Source organism: Gossypium hirsutum, chromosome D13 (genome assembly GCF_007990345.1).
Source record: "Gossypium hirsutum isolate 1008001.06 chromosome D13, Gossypium_hirsutum_v2.1, whole genome shotgun sequence".
Taxonomy (NCBI): domain Eukaryota; kingdom Viridiplantae; phylum Streptophyta; class Magnoliopsida; order Malvales; family Malvaceae; genus Gossypium; species Gossypium hirsutum.
Window position 1 is genome coordinate 33387238 of NC_053449.1, and position 19224 is coordinate 33406461.

General features: G+C 32.5%; 2 protein-coding genes across 4 annotated transcripts; one reads left to right on the forward strand and one right to left on the reverse strand.

The window, feature by feature from the left end:
• The first annotated feature begins 1576 nt into the window (after positions 1–1576).
• Positions 1577–2922, forward strand: LOC107903854 (F-box protein At5g07610). 3 transcript variants are annotated; one of them, XM_041108844.1, is made up of 2 exons: positions 1577–1971; positions 2249–2922. In XM_041108844.1, the coding sequence occupies exons 1-2, from the start codon at positions 1746–1748 to the stop codon at positions 2338–2340; spliced, it is 318 nt and encodes a 105-aa protein (XP_040964778.1). In that variant the 5' UTR covers positions 1577–1745; the 3' UTR covers positions 2341–2922. The 3 variants fall into 3 exon arrangements, with proteins under 3 accessions (XP_040964778.1, XP_040964777.1, XP_040964776.1); XM_041108843.1 differs by having other exon boundaries at positions 1589–2025; XM_041108842.1 differs by having other exon boundaries at positions 1605–2922.
• A 1925-nt stretch (positions 2923–4847) lies between these two features.
• Positions 4848–5306, reverse strand: LOC121224954 (uncharacterized mitochondrial protein AtMg00300-like). The gene has a single exon (XM_041108607.1). It carries the CDS (start codon positions 5304–5306, stop codon positions 4848–4850), a length of 459 nt encoding a protein of 152 aa, XP_040964541.1.
• Positions 5307–19224: the final 13918 nt, after the last annotated feature.

A 19224-nucleotide genomic window follows, 5' to 3' on the forward strand; every position in this document is an offset into this window, starting at 1 on the left:
AGAATCCAAAGAAAAAAGAAAGAAGAAAAATCTGCAATCATCTTTCGAATTTTTTTCGATTTCTCTGAATATCTTTGGTTTTTGTATTTAATACGCGTATGTGAAAAAACTTACAATGGCTTTCTGTTTCTTTATAGCCCAAATATTCAAAAACACCAATAAAATAAAAAAAATACAATGTTTTCTTTCTCTGTTGCGTTGTTTTCATCCTATTTGCAGGTACAGCCTACGGAAGTGGTGGACGTGGCATGTACGGGGGCCAGCTGGAGGCGCGTGGAGGCGCTACACGCGTGGGGAGCGGCTCGGTCCTGGTTGCTGCAGCGCTGGAGCAGTATGCGGCTAGGGTTTTTGGTTCCATTTTGGTGTTGGGCAGTATGGTAGTTGGGCTAGGGGTTGTATTTGGGTTTGTAATCGGGTTTGGAGATTGGGCTCATTAGGCTTAGGTTAGGTTTGGGCAAGGAATTTTGGTTAACTATTTAATGGACTTATTTATGTAAAAAGACTTTTAATTAATTTTTTCATATATATTGGTTTTATTTATTTATATGGGCCCGGGCAATAATTGGGCTTTATATATATATATATATATAAAGAAACCAAATCGTATTTAATATTTAAAATAGTATTATGTTATCTATTCCTTTACTATATAATGTTTTTAACGATTTGTTTTCTTCTTTAAGAAATTAATATAAGTTTTTAATGTTATGAATATTTAACTAAAATATAAATTATATCATTAGTCATTAAATTATGTATATGTTTTTATTTCGATCATTTAATAAAAAGAAGTTACAATTTGGTCATTAAACTAATCGAAAGTTTTCATTTAAGTTATTGAGCTATCCATAAGTTTTTATTTAAGTCTATTAAATTTTTTAAAAGTTTTACCAACGAATTCCAAGTGACGATTCGAATATCAGTAAGGTGGATCAGTATCCATCAATAAGTAGAAGAACATACCTTAAATCTAAGTCGACTTGACGGTCAATGTCGGAAATTGAAAAGAATTATGTTTGAATTTTAGTTTACAAATTCGTGACGTCCAAAATTGTTTTATAAAAAAAATAAACTATAAAAGAGAAAAACTTTCGATTAGTGCAATTAGTGCAAATATAATTATTAATTTTATTTGTAATGTTGACTCAAATTTCAATAAGAACTAATGAAAACATGTAATCACTATTCCAAATCAAATACAATTATTAATTATATTTCTCTTTAAAAACATTAAATTAAAATAAATAATAATATCTATAAAATAAGTATTATATTTTAAAATTATGAATTATTGGTGCATGTAAGAAATCTACTCCTTTAAATAATTTAAACAATAAAAGAAATGTGATGTCGGCATCGGTTAGATTATAAAAATTTCTAATAACAGTAAGTTTAAGAATATTTTTTTAATAAATAAACATATAGCACTTTGAATAATAAAAAGTTACCGAAACAGAGAAAAGTAAAATGAAGCAAGGCAGAGGTGGTAGATAAGAATGAATAAACAGGCATGTCGGCAAAACAGCCCAAACGTAGATTTTTAGGACAAAATAGCTGACATAACACGAAAATCGACATCATAGAGAAAATTCCATGGTGGCATCACAACGGACAAAAGTGGAACTTGTTTTAATGGCTTTCTTATCCTTTTAAATACGGGTCATATCAAAATCATCTTCTTCTATATAAGGTCCTTTTTGGAGTGATGTAGTTGTAAGTAGGCATTGTTGTCTGTTTTAACGAATATGGGTATGAAGACTCCCATGATAAACTCAGCAGCCGAGAAAATTGCCTACAACCAAGACCTTCTCACTCAAATCCTCCTCAGATTACCCACCAAATCTCTCATCAAATTCAAGTCCGTTTCAAAGCTATGGCAGTTCATCATTTCGGACCCTGACTTCTGTCTATCCCACACCCGCCATCACCACCGCAATGGATTCCTCTCCCCCACCGCTCTTCTCCTCAAAGGTGACCGTTTCAGCCCTCCCTCCGAGTTCTCCATTGTCCCTCTCAAGCATTACAGTAAAGTCCCTTTCTTTCATTACATCCCTGACTCTCATGTCAAGATTCTTCAATCTTGCAATGGGTTGCTCCTTTGTGAATCCTATAGACAAAGTTACTTGATTTGCAATCCCACTACGAAAAAATTCAGGAGGATATATTGTCCGAGTAACTCAGCTTATAATTTCATTTCTAAATGCTTTGTTAGTTTCGCTTTTGATCCTTTAACATCACCTGATTACAGGATTATTTGCATCTGGGAAAGTTATAGGGAGCCTTGTAAGTTTAATCTGGACTTATATTCATCAAAAACTGGTTCATGGGATTTGTGTATAGTCAGTTTTGAGGTAGATGAGGATGAGCAGGAAATAGAGCTGAATAATGGGTTTTCTGTAATGGGAGGATACATTGGTGTGGATATGGAGAGGAATCCTTGTATTTTGATGTGGAGAAGGAATGTTTAGAAACAATGCCGATGGCGTTACCGAGCCGAATGGATGCGCCTGAGACATGTCGATATTTCTCGGAGTCGAGAGGAGTTTTGTATGTTGCAGTGACGTATTGTATGTCAGTTTGTTTAGAATTCGATGTATTTGAAATGGCGAGAGACTATTCTGAATGGAATTGGAAGAAACGGGTGAATGTGGGTGATGCGGTGAAAGCTTTCCCTGAGTTAGAATTAGGATGTATTGAGTACTATCCCGGATTCTCGGGTGTGTGTATTATTGGATCCGAGAAACAAGAAGAGCCAATGGTAGTGGTTTGGGCAGATGGTAAAATAATTAGCTTTGATTTCAGACAAGGGGCATGGAAAATGCTATATGATCTGGGACCAGGTATCAAAATTGGGTCCCTATATTTAGGGGAGGATGATCATTTGCATTATGAACTATTTCATGCTTATCAATACTTCGAGAATCTCTCTTGTTTATGATGGATGTCTTTACTTCTGCTGACACAGATCTTCCCCACCCACCCTAATGTCGGTAAGTAACCCAAACTCTTTTAAGCTTGAGCTGCATTACATGCAAATTATTTTTATTTAGTTGAGCCTGTAATTTGTAAATTTTAAGGAATTAAAGGACATTCAAGTCTACTGTTCGAATTTACCTCGCATAAAACATTGGTTAATTAACAAGCAAAAAGACAATAGTTTTTTGTTGGAACTTCATCTTCACTTACTCTTTAATGTTATAATCTCGTATGATTATATTTACTAGAGCATGTACGAATGTCCTCGGTTATTTTCATTTAAGTCTTGGGGCAAGATACTGATGAGCCATTAGCTCGGGCTCTTAATTTTTCAATATCACTACCCAAGATACATTCAAATGACACATTATTGCATATGTCATTCCCACCACTTGAGTCATAGGCCTAACCAATTAAATGATTTCACATCATTTTCTTTTCTACAAGTTTTTATTATAATATTATTAAAGATGTTAAAAATTGAACGTCGATAATGGCAATGTAGAAAGATTGCAAAGAAAAAGAAAGAAAAATAGAACGCACAAATTTTACGTGGAAATCCTTTCGAGAAAAAACCACAGGTAGAGGAGAATAAATTTCATTAATGTCGAATTCGAATGATACAAGAGGAGTTTCGACTACATCTATTTATAAGTTGAAAAAACCTAATTCTAATCAATGTCAAATATATTTTGCTAATAAATGCTAAATATATTATACTAATAAATACTAAATCTTCTAGAAAGAAAATATATTTTGTTTAACTTGACTTGCAAGCAATCTCTTAGAATTTGGGTTACACAACTCTAACAATCTCCACATTGACATGAATTCTCAACGAACAAGTTCTCCACCTCTTCCACGAAACCCCTTAAGGGTATTCTTCAACAATAAACACCAACTAAGTCCAAACAATGCTCGAACTTGGTTATAGGAAGTGACTTAGTCATCATATCTACAGGATTATCATGAGTACTAACTTTCCTCCAATTTTCTTGATTTGCATCTATATCTTCAACTACATTTAAAGCATAAGCAACTAGATCAGCCTTGGTGTACCTCTTTAGAGGTTTAATTTCTCTTCTAGGTTTGTTCTTGGTAATAAAATATTGTGGTGAAGAAGCAACTCTACTTTAAGTTTCTGTACTAACATGAGAAGTAGACTCTATTGTAGATTTTGGATCAATCTATAGCTCCACCTGCTTCACATGTGTGCTTGGACTTTGCTGGTGTTTATTGGAAGTCTTTTAATATATAAATTAGGTAGCATAGCAGTTTCATAAAAAAAATAATATCTCTGTTAATCACAACTTTTCTATTTTGAGGATATCACAACTTATATCCTTTAACATCAATCTTATAACCAAGAAAAACACATTTAATTGATCTAGGTTCCAATTTCTCATCATCAACATGAGCATACACAGGACACCCAAAAATCTTCAAATTAGAATAATCAACAAGATTACCAGACCATACCTCTTGTAGAGTCTTTTTTTCAATGGCAATGGATGGAGATCGATTAATAAAAAAAATTTATAGTATACATCAAACCTTTTCCATGATTGTTATATTCTTTCGTTCTACAACGCCATTTTGTTGTGGAGTATGACGAACTGTCAAGTGTCTCATGATCCCTTCTGATTTGCACAATTCATTAAACTCATCATAATAGAATCCCAAGTCATTATCTGTGCGAAGGTGTTTTATCTGTTTTCCTGTCTATTTCTCGATCATAGTTTTCAAGCCTTAAATGTGGAAAACACATCACTTTTTTGCTTTAGGAAGAATGCCCAAACCTTTCTAGAAAAATTATCAATGATCGTCAACATATAATTAGTGTCACCCTTCGAAGGCACTCTAGATGGTCCCTAGAGATTAGAATGTATATAATCCAGCGTTCCCTTCGTGTTATGGATTCCTCTGGTAAATTGAACTCTCCTTTGCTTCCCAAAACCGTAGTGCTTATAGAACTTTAGTTTGCTAATGCATTGTCCATCAAGAAGTCCTCTTTTGTTCAATTCTTCCATACCGTTCTCACTCACATGCCCTAGACGCATATGCCAAAGTCTAATAACATCATCATCTGACAATGAAGAGGAAGCGACGGTTGCATCACCAGTAATAGTTGAACCTTGCAAAACATATAACTTGGTAGTATTTCTTTGCACTTTCATTGCAATGAGGGAACCCTTGCTAATATTCAGAACCCCACTTTCAACTATGTACTTGTGCCTTTCTGAATCAAAATTACTCAGCAAAATCAAATTCCTCTTCAGTTTTGGTACATATCGTACGCTACTAAGTGTTTTGACGACTCCATCGAACATCTTAATTTTGATTGTGTCAATACATGCGATTTTACATGAAGTATTATTTCTCATCAAAATAACACCTTCATGCACTATTTCATATGTTATAAACCAATCTCGATTGGGACTCATTTGGAAGGTGAAACTAGAAACAAGGATCCACTTATCGCTCACTTTAGCGTTATTGGCAAAAGCAACTAAGAGTTTATCATCACTGTAGTCTTTTACAACATCAATTTCCTTGAATTATTCTGATTGTTTTCCTTTTTGATTTGTCACCTCCCTTTTGATCTTATTCTGCAACTTATAGCACTCAGAATTAATGCGTCTTTTCTTCTTGTAAAAGTTACAGATTTTACCTTTGCTTGAAGATCTCGATCTACCTTTAAATTTACCACCATTTTGATCTTGTGACCTCCCACGATTATCATCAGTATTTTTTCATTGTCTCCCGTGAACAATAAGATTCTCTCCCTGAGAGTCAGATCTAGACATAAAATGCTTTATCTTGTCTTATGATGTTAAGAAAGCATAGGCTTCATCAACTGTGAAAGATTCGAGGCTATACAAAATTGTATCTCTAAAGGTTGAATAAGACACGGGCAATGAACAAATTAGAATTAACCCTAAATCTTCTTTATCATATTAAACCTACATGGCCCCTAGGTTTGAGAGAATTTCTTTAAACACAGTTAAGTGTTCATGCACAGGCGCAACTTCCTCTAAACGATGAGCATAAAGGCGTTTCTTCACATGCAACTTGCTAGTTAAGGTTTTTGACATGCATAACTATTGCAGCTTTTCCCATAATGCATTGATGGTTTACTCCTTCATCACGCCCTGTAGAATTTCACTCGACAGATATAGAAGTAATTGTGTTAAAGCCTTTTGATTTTTACGCTTATTCTCTTCCTCCGTCAATGTCGAAGGCATCTTATCTACCCCTAGTAGGACATCCTCCAAATCCATCTGCACAAGAACTGTCTGCATCTTTATCTGTTACAATGAGAATCTGGTGCTGCGGTCCAACAACAGAATATCATACTTCATTGTCATCATTACTGTGTTCGAAATAAGCAACTCAAAAAAGTTATGATACCAACTTGTTAAAAACTAAACATCGATAATGGTAATATAGAAAGATTGCAAAGAAAAAGAAAGAAAAATAGAACATAAATTTTAAGTGGAAACCCTTTCAGGAAAAAATCATGGGTAGAGGAGAAGAAAAATTCACTAATGTCGAATTCAAATGATATAAGAAGAGTTTTGACTACATCTATTTATAGGTTAAAAGAATCATTTTAATTAATGTCAAATATATTATGCAAATAAATGCTAAATATATTATACTAATAAATACTAAATCTTCTAGAAAGAAAATATATTTTGTTTAACTTGACTTGAAAGCAATCTCTTAGAATTTGGGTCACACAACTCTGATAAAAAATATTTTAAAAATATTGAATTGATTTCCCAAAGAAGGGTTTTTTATGAAATCCAAACACTCAAAACTATTAATGTCCCTTATAATTCTTGCATTGTCAAGTTTTTGAGTTTAAGATTTCTAGAAAGGTACAAAGCCTTGACCTCAGCCACAAGTCTGTCTAAATTAATTCTATGTATCTATATTTAATTTTGATGAATAGGAATTTTCAAGCTATAATTAACACTTATTTTAATTAAATTTTAACCATTCAAAACAGCATAACCTTAATAAATGTGAATTAATAAGGTGTTAACTTCCTCTTAGATTTTTACTGTGTTATAAATACCTCCCTCCACTCATGTTTTTCTTTCCTTACAGCCAAATATATACTCCCATGTGTGTTGATTTCTCAACCTTTAAACCTAAAAAAAAATATTTATCCTTAAACACAATCATATTGCTTTACATATCACAAACACGGTAATTTGTTTAACTTATTAAATTTAGTATTTATTTATTGTTATTATTAAAATTTAGTATTAAAATGTATATATTGTGATTATTGATTTTATGTTTGTTTGTTTTTTTATTAGCAAGTGGAATACACATTTCAAAATTGATGAAATGTAAAATTTGCGATACTGAAGGAGGATAACATTGATCAAGAACTGAATTAAGGTAGCTAGTAGCTAAATCAACTCAATTTCAAATGTAGTTATTGATGCTTGCGACTATGGTGGAAAAGTGGAGATCGGATAACCTTGTCTTCCACATTTCCAACGATGAAGCAATTATTTTTGAAGATGTTGCCTTAGCCACGAGCCTTCTAATTGGAGTAGTTGCAATGGGTTGGTCTTCAATTGATCTTGAAGATGTAATGATGAGGTTATTTAAAAATTATGTGATGAATGAGGATGATATAAACAAGGATCAAGTGAAGTTCACCTAGTAAATTGATAAGCTGCTGGCATACTATGTGACCTATGATAAGTTCGGTAAATATGTTAAAGCATATTTATTGTACATCATCAGCAGATGCTAATGTTAGATAAGTTTGGCAATCTCTGTCACTACATGTGTTTGCCATTATTTAAAAACATTAGTCTTATCTCTAAAGAAAGTAGGGATTTATGCTATTGTCATTCTTATACCAGGTGCTTACAAGGGTGACTAACCATTTGGAATAAAAAAATAAATGATTGTTGTATTGTAACATCCCTTGTTGACCCAAACGTCGAGTTCAATGTGACACCCCCAATTCGACAGGTAGACTGATGAACGATGGTGTTACTAAAAGACACTGAAAACATCATACAATATCACAATAAAGGTGTTTTGCTCATGAAGTCATTTAATATATAATAGCGAACAAGTTTTAAAATTTCGTTTGGCGGATTAATGGTTAATATGGCATGTACCCAAGGCAAAAATATAAGCATATGCCAAAAACATACATAACATAAAAGTTTAAATTTTTAGCAAAGTGCCAATAACAGCCAACTTATACAAAATACTGTATAAAGGTACAACCCGAATTCACTTTATACAAAGTTTAAACAAAGAGGCTAAAACTACGAGCCACACCAATATACGCATGTTAAAAATTAAGCAAATGAATGGCTAACAATTGAGTAAAAATCTGGCTGAATCCCTTCAAAGAATCCGCAACCACCCTAAAAGACCTGAAATAGGGATAAAGGAAACTAGGTAAGTTAAAAAAGAACTTACTGAGTTCCGTAAATAAACAATAACTACCCTTAGGAGGAATAAACCACTCTCATGTGGATGCACTTCGCAACTAAGTATAGCTCCCTGGTGGATACTAACTGTACCTAAACACAATTCACAAGCTAACTCAGTTTCTGACTAAGTTTATGCATTGGAAGATGCTATCCACATCTAAGTACAATTGCAAGTAAGTATAGTTTACTATCGTTTATTAATAAATTCAAGTACAATTTACATGTGGTATGTTTACAGACATTTATACACCCTTTCTTATGCTAGCTTTGGCTCCTTTCAACACTCTAAAGAGCTAGTGTTCCATTTTCACTATATTGCTCCATAGAGCCAGTGTTCCATCCAAACCTCCACAAATCCTCCTTGTTAATTTGAAGACATACATGTTCCCCCGCAAAGTCGGGGTCATTCGCTAATTTTGGCTTGCATTTACATGCCCTACTAGAGGCAAAACGTATAACATATCATATTCTCCATTTGCTCTTCCCATTACATTACATTTCAATATACCTCCATTACCCTCTTTTCCACCTTTTCGGATACTGAGCTTGTGCACCAAGGAAGGAGTGTCCATTTCAATTATTCATACATATTTATTTAGGTTTCGTTTTTATAGTCTGATTAGCACAAAAATGCACTTGTAATTTCTAATATAATGCTAACTTTGCCTAGACAAACAACATAAATTTTAAGCTAGTTCATTATTTATCAAAAGCAAAAGTGGAAAGAACTCACCAGAAACTCCTAGGAAAGCTTTATCTACTTAACGAGTTATTTCCCCTTCTCACTATGGCCTTCTATCGCTTCTTTAGCTAAATACAATCAAACATTTCTAATAAATATAGAAACAACTGAGACTATTACGTAAAAATAAGAATCGACAACATGCAACAATTTAATAAGAAGAAAGTTTCCTTCCAAAACTTCCAGTGAAAACGTATATATATGACTTCAACCATTCTTACATTTCCTAATATTTAAACTAAAAGAGGACTTGAGAAATTGCCAGTAATTGGCTTGACAGGAAATTTCTAAACAAGTTATAAATGCAAGTTCCTCCTTCAATCAACGAAAAACATTTCTGATTTTCTTTGGAGATAACAAACAAGAATTAAGGAAAGGAAAAGTAAAGGCTTTCCTCTTTTATACCTCTATTTAAATATAAGATTAAGCTCTTTCCACTCTAAACAAGATCCTTAATCACATCACATACATACACGATTCCATTAATTAAGCATAGCCATCGAAACTCTCCAAGTGTCATACATAGTGACACATTCCTTTTCTAAGATTAGACACGTAACTGGTATGTGTCCCACTTATCGTGGATTAATAATCAAAGGATTAAATTTGCAACAACAAAACTCACCACTAGCATGTTTTCGTGGAACATAGTGAAACGGTTCGCTAGAGAGTGTGCCAAAATGAAACCAGTCTAATTTTGGTAATTAGACGAGCTCTTATAAAAAATCCTACTAAAATCACTTGATCAACCATCCAAAATACAAATTCAAAAATTTGGGGTGTGATAACTCTCCCCTAAAAGAAAATTTCGTCCCTAAAATTTCTTACCTACAAAGAGGTGAGGGTATTACTCTTTCATGGCTCCTTCTCTTTCCCATGTAGCCTCCTCCACTTTATGATTTATCCATAGGAATTTTACCGAAGGAATCTTTTTATTTCTAAGCTCCTTCACTTCTCTATCCAATATGCAAATAGGTTCTTCTTTGTATAATAGGTTTGGCTCCACTTCTAAAGTTTCTATTTGCACCACGTGATCTGTATCTGAATGATACCTTCTTAACATGGATACATGGAAGACATTATGAATCTTAAAAAATTTTGGCAATAGTGCTAATCAATAGGCTATTGGTCTTTACACGGTCTAGGATTTCATAAGGTCTAATGAACCTCGAACTAAGCTTGCCCTTTAAGCCAAAAAGGAATGATCTTTTTCCAAGGTGAGACCTTATGAAATACTTTGTCACCGGCTTTGAAGGTACCATCCTTTCTTTTTCGATCAGCATAAGCCTTTTGGCAATCTTAAACAACCTTCATATAGTTGCAAATAACTAAAACTTGTTCCTCTACATTGCGAACCAAATTAGAGACAACAAGTTTTCTTTCACTAAGTTATATCTAACAAATTGAAGATCTGCACTTTCTTCCATATAAGGCCTCAAAAGGAGACATGTCGAGGCTGGAGTGGTAACTATTGTTGTAGGCGAACTCTGCCAAGGCAAATACCTTTCCCAATTAACTTCAAAATCAATCACGCAACTCCAAAGCATTCCTTCTATAACTTGTATCATTGTTTCAGACTAACCATCAGTTTGCAAATAGAAAGTCATGCTGAACCAAAGGTTATTCCCTAGAGATTCTTGTAACTGCCTCCAAAACCTTGATGTAAAACTTGGGTCTCAATCTAATACACTAGATAAAGGAATGCCATGCAAGCGGACTATTTTCAAGATGTAAATCTCTGCAAGCTTGTCCGAAGAGTAGCTAGTGTGAAGAACTACAAAGTGGGCTGTTAGTCTATTGACAATTACCCAAACAGAATTCTTTTTCGAGATACTAAGGGGTAGACCCGAAACAAAATCCAAAAAATCTTATCCCACTTCTACTCTAGAATTTTCAACGGATATAGCGCCCTTGAAAGAACTTGATGCTCCGCCTTAAACCTTTGTCAGGTTAAACATCTCATTATGAATTTCGATATTTTCTTTTTCATCCCGACACCAAAATAAGCTCTTTAAATCGCGATATATCTTAACACTCCTCGGATGAAGTGAGAAAATTTATTTCTTTAAATGGGTAAACAATTTGAAACATCCTGAAACTTTAACTAACTTTAACAACAAATCATTGGCACTGTGTTACCTTTAAAAATAAAATATTTCCACTAAAAGAAAGAATTGAAAATTACTAGAAAAAAGAAAAAAAATCAGAAAATATTCTTTTTGTTGAATTTTGTGTTGAAACTTTTCAAATCTATCTGTTATAATTTGAGTAGGCTCTAGATTAAATTTTGTGATTTTAGCACATCGAGAACACCTTGAAAACAATATTCAAGTTAATTTCCAATTTTTCAATTTCTACAGAGTAGTTGCGATTTTTATTGATGCTAACCTTATGTTTTTCGTTTGTTTTAGCTTATTTTTGTTCCAGTTCATATTATAACAATTTCTTGTTTCTTATTAGGTTCTATTAGTTTTTTTATTTCTCGCACAATAAAACAAGATGTGGAAATCATAAATAAAAATGAACAAGTTGCAAAGTACGAAGTGTGACAGTAGATATGTACATGTCTAATTAAGATTGGATCTAAAGAGAGTTTGATACTTAAGCAGTCAAATCGATTCACCTTCTCTTTTCTAGAATTCTACCTAGTGTATAGTATTTATTCACTTCTAACAATGAGGACATTTTTCATCTTAAGTAGGGGGGACCAAAAAATTGAAATTATTTCTTCTCAGAATAAACTTTTCTTTTAATTATGGTAAGGATATATTTTGCTCAAAAATTTAAAATTTTGTTAAGTATGGTAAACTTCACTATGAATAAAGTTCTATTATTTAAATAATTGTGATGTTAGCTGAATTATGACATAAATGTACACTTTATAAAGTATCTAAATCATATCATAAAATTTTTAGTTCCTTAGGAAAGTTAAGCATGCATGAAAGTTTAAGTCTCTAGAATTAACTTAGTAATTTCCTGAGGCGAAATCCTAGGAAGAATGAATGTTGAAAATTATTTAGGCAAACTTTTGTTTGGACCTTTTGAGCCATTCAAGCCAACCTTGATGAATTTTTATCCCCTGAAACCCAACTTTAAGACTATATGGCCTAATTTTATTTGAACATTTACAATTTTTAGCCATCACTTTTCTCTTAATTATCTTTAAATTGTCACAAATACTAGACTCAGTACTATTCAGAATATTCTTTGAAAATAAGTTTGGGGGATTTGAAAAGAAAAATCAAATGCTCAAAAAAAGCATGTGTACTCGAAAGAAATAGATGTACAAAAGAGCATGTAAAAGCAAAATGAGTTGGTGTATTGAAGGTAATTATTCCGAAGGTCCGATGCAAGCTGAGTCTAGGGTGTTTTAGCCTAAATTTATCTATCTTTTACCTACCCCTAGCCTAGCCATGTTACAACCTATTTTAAAGACCTGTTGATTCAAGTTTCTGTGCTACCTACATTAATGGAGAGAATTTGCTATGTTCAACATATGAAGACATAAATTAACTTAATAATTGCAGCATAATCTTAAATAAGGGAATAAAATCAAATTGGTAGGAATTTAACATGTCTTTATTGAGAAAACATTTAATCTATTTTTGCTATCATAATAATAACTGAGATTAATTTGAACGATATGTATACTTAAGTAGCATAAATCTCAAAATTTTTGTTCGTAAGCATAAGTATACTAAATTCATAACTGTGAGAAAGAATGTTTACTGAAGGAATTTTTTTTTCAAAGGTGTTTCCAAGAAGTTCTTTTCAACTTGTGCATTACTCAGGACGAGCAATGAATTAAGTTTGGGAGTGTGGAAACACGAAAATATATTTTTTTTCATGCCCTCTTTAACTGAAATGCATGCAGTTTCGTAGTAATTCTTGTTGAAAAATATAATATAATTATAAAATAATTAAATTGCACTCAAATTATTAAAATTTTGAATTTTAATTAATTTTATAATAAATTTTCATAAATTTTGATTTATTTTCAACATATTTGCACAAAGAGTGAAAATTGGCTCGACAGACACTACTGAAGGCGCAAAATCGGGAAGCGATTTTTAAAGCAACGAGGCGAATTAATTTTTCAGCCTAAGATGGTCCAAATGATGAATATTAATACATAATATAATTAATTTTAATTATATCCAATTTATTATAGGTTAAAAATTATTATTAATTATATTATGAAAGGAGGCCGAGTTGTGCTAAATCGAAAAACTGATCCAACCGAGCAAATGGGCTACCCAAAACCATCCAACATGCTGACCCAATCAGCTCAAGATATTTCATTTATTGACTTTCATTTCATCCCTTAAATTTTCCTTGAAACCACATTCAAATCCCTCCATTTTCTATGCTTTTAAAGATTCACCCCAAGCTAAATTTAGCAAGTTTGAAATATTCAAACTTTCCACATGTGTGGCTGGCCAAGGGGGTATATGGCTGTTGATTTTTTTGCTATTTTTAGCATCCAATCTCACCTATAAATACCCCTTCACCTATTCATTTTAACACGCCTTTCATTCCACACATCTCTCTCATTTCACTCACTTTCTCTCTTCCAAACCTTCCTTTGTTTTCCATATTTTTTCTTGTCCCTTCCTTGCCTATTTCACTCTTGAAAAATAGCCCTTTAACCACCTTGGGTAGCATCATTCAAGTGCTTGTAGAAGTCTCAGTTCATCAGAACGAGCGGAGCAAACTAGTCAGACTTTAGAGAAACACGGGATTTGATTCTAGTTTCCTATCCTTTAACTTTTCTTGTTGTTGTTATGAACATGTCTATGAATATTTGTTATGTTGTTATTCTAAATTTAATTAACATGGCTTAAATTTAACTCATTTTAGGTTGATTTCATTTCGTTCACTTAAGTTATTAAAATCATGTTTGTGTTGTTATAAGTATTGGTAAATTGTTTGATTAAGTAAAACCAATTAGGTTATACTTGCATTACAATTGTGAGGTACCTAATGAATTAATTATTAATCGTATTGAAATTGCAATTAATTGACACAATACTTAATCAGTGCATGTTTAATCTTCTAAGGTAGCTAAGGGTTAAATTAGCGACGGTATTAAACGATACGTTAGCCTTTCATAACTGGCAAGATTATTGTGAATAAACTATTTTAATGTAGGAATACATTGTTACTTCACTTAACCTTTTACTTGCTTATTAAAATTGATTAATTTTTTTGATTAAATAGTAATATGTTCAAGAGATTAGTTAATTTTGTAACTCTGTATGCACTATAGTTAACAAATTACTAAGTTGCTGTGAATTTATTCATAACAACATGAACATTATTTTGGTAATATTGAGTTAAGAAATGAAATTAATCTAACACAATTATGTCATCTTGATTAAATCATCTTTTGAAATCATTCATTGGAATTTTTATTTTTATTTTATTTTACTAGTTAAATTTTAGTTTTTAATCACTTCTTCAAAATGAAAATATTTTTAATCACCAAAGTGTTTGGATTTCATTTCATAAATAATTTTCTTAAGCAGTCCATGTGGGTACGATAACTCGACATTTCCTTGTCACTGTATTACTTGTTGCGATTATGTACTCTTACACATTTCCATCATTCCAAACTCTCATTCCATCTTTAACACCCTTAACCCATATCCGTCACTAGAATAAGGTTACGGAGCATTACCAGATATTACATTTCAAAACAATAAAAAATTTAAATCATTTACTTTATAACATCAATCATGGCAAATTCCATTAATAATATACATATTGTCCATAAAACGAGCCCTCGAGGCCCTAAAAACACAATAGAAACAAATCGGGATTAAATCGAAAACATATAAATTTTTTTGAACAAAGGTGAAATTTTTTAAAACTATAGGGGTCACACGGCCGTGTCGCCTGGCAGTGTGTCACACACGACTGAGGCACACACCCGTGTCTCTGGTCGTGTGGATGAAAAATAGGTCATTTCCAAGCCATTTTTCTCACCCTTTCATGCACATACCTACAATCAATTTTCCACATATAAACAAGCCTTCAAGTTGCACTTAAAACATGCATAACCAAGCTAAATTAATATGGCATATATTCATATAACCAATATGCCCAAAGGGCACCTCAATCACAACAACTAACATGTACTTTATAGATGCATAATTTAGGCACAAAACAACTAACTTGTAATCAATTTCATGCCATCATTTATCTTCATGTTCACATATTACAGTCACACTTATTACACCAATTTGACCATTCAATCTTCATTAACAAGAATTAGCACAAATAGCCATAAATTTCAACTACATTACCTATACCAAATAACCACATTCAAGCATATCAAAGAACAACTCATAACATATATTTTTAACTACCATTCTATCTTCCATCAATCAAGCACCATAAGCCATGATATCAACCAGTATAAGTCCACACACATATATATATGACAAATTCAACAAAAATTCCATCATAAGGCCACATACATATATCAACATATCCACCATTTCAATCATTCAAAAAAAACATAATTATGAGCCAAAACAAGATGGCTAAAGCATCAACCAAAACACCTATACATGTCATTATAACCAAAACCTAGAAACACCAAAATCTACCGATTTAGCCAATGGATAGTGTGGTATAACTCCAACAAGCTTCCAACCCGAACGAGCTTTCGATTCACTATAAAACATGGAAAGATAACACAAAGTAAGCATAAATGCTTAGTAAGTTCGTATAATGTAAAACTCAACTTACCACTTTAATACATAACATTTAAATATATCATGGCATAATCCAACCAAAGCTTGGCCAAAGCCTAAGCATCCACACCAAACATGTTAGCATACATGATACAAGTTATAGGCAAAATAACATATACATCCATTATTCTCAACAAGTATCACTTGCGTTTATTACTCATCTCTATTTATATAATTTCCATATATCACCATATCAAGTATATTCACATATGAACATGACTTAACTCATATCATTCTCTTACCATTTCCTTTTCAAATAATGACCGTTGAACCATTTAGAATATCGTTGGATACCCAGGATAGCTCACGCAAAGTGTGCTTACTCATATAACTATAATCTGTCAATTCATGTACATATATGCTCACACGAGCTGTGAAAATGGGCCTGCTCACACGAGCTGTGGGTCAGAACCTAGCTACGCGATGTTGTTCACACGAGCTGTGGAGTATCCGCAACACATGTCGAATCTCAGCCATCGGTAGGACGTTCAAGACCAGTACCCTAATCATGTAAACCCTAATGACATGTCATTTGTATCCTATGTAATCCTAAGGTTCAAACAGGGCTCGATAGTCGATGTAACATCGTCGGATATGCAATAGGTTTATAAATAACAGTCCATGTTACATAAATATTTCAAAACGAGACATATAAATGCAATATAATTAAGCGAATTTACCTTGACTATAAAACGTAGATACGGAGGCGATTATTCTGAAACTTTATCTTTGCCTCGATTTAAAGCCATACGAGGTTTGTATTGATCTAAACGAATAAATTCAACTCAATTCAATAATTATTTTACTGAATCCAATCCAAACTCATATTTTAGCAAAATTATATTTTGTCCCTATAATTTTGATTTCATTACAATTTACTCCCTAGCTTATAAAATGAAAATTCATGCAATTCACCCTTAACCCACTATAGCCAAATTTCATATAGGTCCTTAGCAAGCCCTACATTTCATTTATTTCACAATTTCACTATGTATAATTTTTATTTTTCAATTTAATCCCTAATTGACAATATCATCAAAAAACACTTAACAAAAGTTGTTTATTTATCAAAAACTAACCATTTTCTTCCATAAAACATAAAAAAAAACCTATATTCATTCATGGAAAAACCCTAATCTTTTGAAAGTTTAACAAATTAGTCCTCGGGCTAGCTAGATTAAGCTACAACGATCCCGAAAACATAGAAATCATTAAAAACGGGACTAAAATACATACCATGCACACAAAAAATCCATGGTCAAAACTAGAAAGCTTCCAAGGCTTCTTTTTCTTTGAATTTCTGGTTGAAGAAAGAGTAAAAAGATGATAACTTGATTTTGTTTTATTTTATTTATCATTATTTACCAAATTACCATTTTGTCCTTAAAAATATTCATAATTTCATTAATACTAAGCCATGTACATCCACTATCTTCATTAATGATCTAATTACCATATAAGGACTCATAATTTAAGATTCTATAGCCATTTAATACCTTTAGCTACTAGAACTCAACTTTTGCACTTTATGCAATTTAGTCTTTTTTATCAAATTAAGCATGCAAACGATAAAATTTGTTAATGAAATTTTTATACGGTAATACTAAAATGCTGTAGACATTAAAAAAACATTAAAATAAATATTTTTATGTAAGATTTGTGGTCCCAAAATCACTGTTTCGATTTCACTGAAAACGGGTTGTTACACCATCCCTTTGCTATAAATACCACCCCTCACTAATCATTCACTAATCCCTCAGTTCACAACATTTCTCATCTTTCTTTTCTCCCTTACACACATAAGTCTTCCCAGTTCCCCATCTCCTTTAGCTAACATTCTCACTTGAGGAAAACCACTCGTGGTCGACAACCTTAAGTAGCAGTTTGCAATCACAAGAATTGGAGGAAGCCACCACGATTGATCTTCGAAGAATCGCTGAAATCATCAAGAGTTCCTTCTTCCTTAATCTTATTTTTATTCAAAATGATTACAAATTTTTTTGATGTTTTTCCATTGACAATGATGACTTAATTTTGTTTAATCTAGAATGATTACATTAATTTGATAAAGTTCATTTTGATTCATGCTTATGATGTTTTGTGCCTCAGTCGTTCATGCTTCCAATTAAAATCATTTATGTATTTCATGCATTAAAATATGTTTGAATACATTAGAATTAGTTCATCGATCCTAACCAGATGGCGATTAATGGACACAATAATTGGAAGGTGCATTCTTAATTTAGATCCTAACCCGATTAAATTAAAGGTTCATAATAACTCGAAAGAGCTCTATTACCTTGCATAGCTTTTAAGTTTGTGTGATTAAATTGTTTCAAACCTAACTCGTCCCTATTACTTCACATAAATTCTAAGGAATTCTTAGTTAAATATGGAAGTATAAATATGCATGTTTTTTTTTCTATAGAAGTATAAATATGCATGTCTTTTTTCTAAGTATAAGATTTTGAAAGAACTTATATGAGATTCCAAGCTAATGAAAGACTGAGTTGCCATGGAATTATTCCAGAATAGTGTTAAGCATGATGAAAAAATGAATTGAGTCAGATTTGTAATTATTCTAACTTATTCATGTTATTATCGTTAACTCGTGAAAATCGCTGTTAAACCATCACATTGCATTTCGTTTTATTTGCATTTAGATTAACTTGCATTTAGCTAATTAATTTAATCTAACACCTATCAATCAAAATTATTGTGTTTTCCTTAACCAATTTGTGAATAGAAATCTTATAAGTACCTATTTAAATATAATCTCTATAGAGATGATAACTCTTATACTTACTTATTACTTGATAATGATTGTGTATACTTGCACAAACCTACGCATTACAGTAGCCTTACTTGGTTTCCAAAGACGTCGCATCGTCCCGACGTCGCGTGGCTTTCTGCTCCCTTTCGATTTCTCATCGATATTAATCTTAAGTGCCCGCAATGTATTGGAGAAATGCGAGGCACGCCCCACAAATCTCCTCCTTTACTTGTTTTTTATCATTCTTCCTTTTTTAGAGTCCACCATAGACCTATCTTGAACTTTGCAAGATTATTACTGAGTTTAAGCCCTACTTGAACTTTGAAACTAAAGGACTTCTAGTCTTCATCTTATGCACTGTCAAATCAAAACTAACTCGATTTTTCTTCCCATGAACGTAATGCTTTATTTTTCAATTCATGCACATGAAAGAGAACCTTTCTTGTCCAAAACAATCATACCTTTTTTACTTCTATAACCAAGTCATCTATG

Bases quoted from the DNA above. Each gene is read 5' to 3' on its own strand.
- LOC107903854 (XM_041108842.1), top strand. From the start codon at position 1,746: ATGGGTATGAAGACTCCCATGATAAACTCAGCAGCCGAGAAAATTGCC.
- LOC121224954 (XM_041108607.1), bottom strand. From the start codon at position 5,306: ATGTTCGATGGAGTCGTCAAAACACTTAGTAGCGTACGATATGTACCA.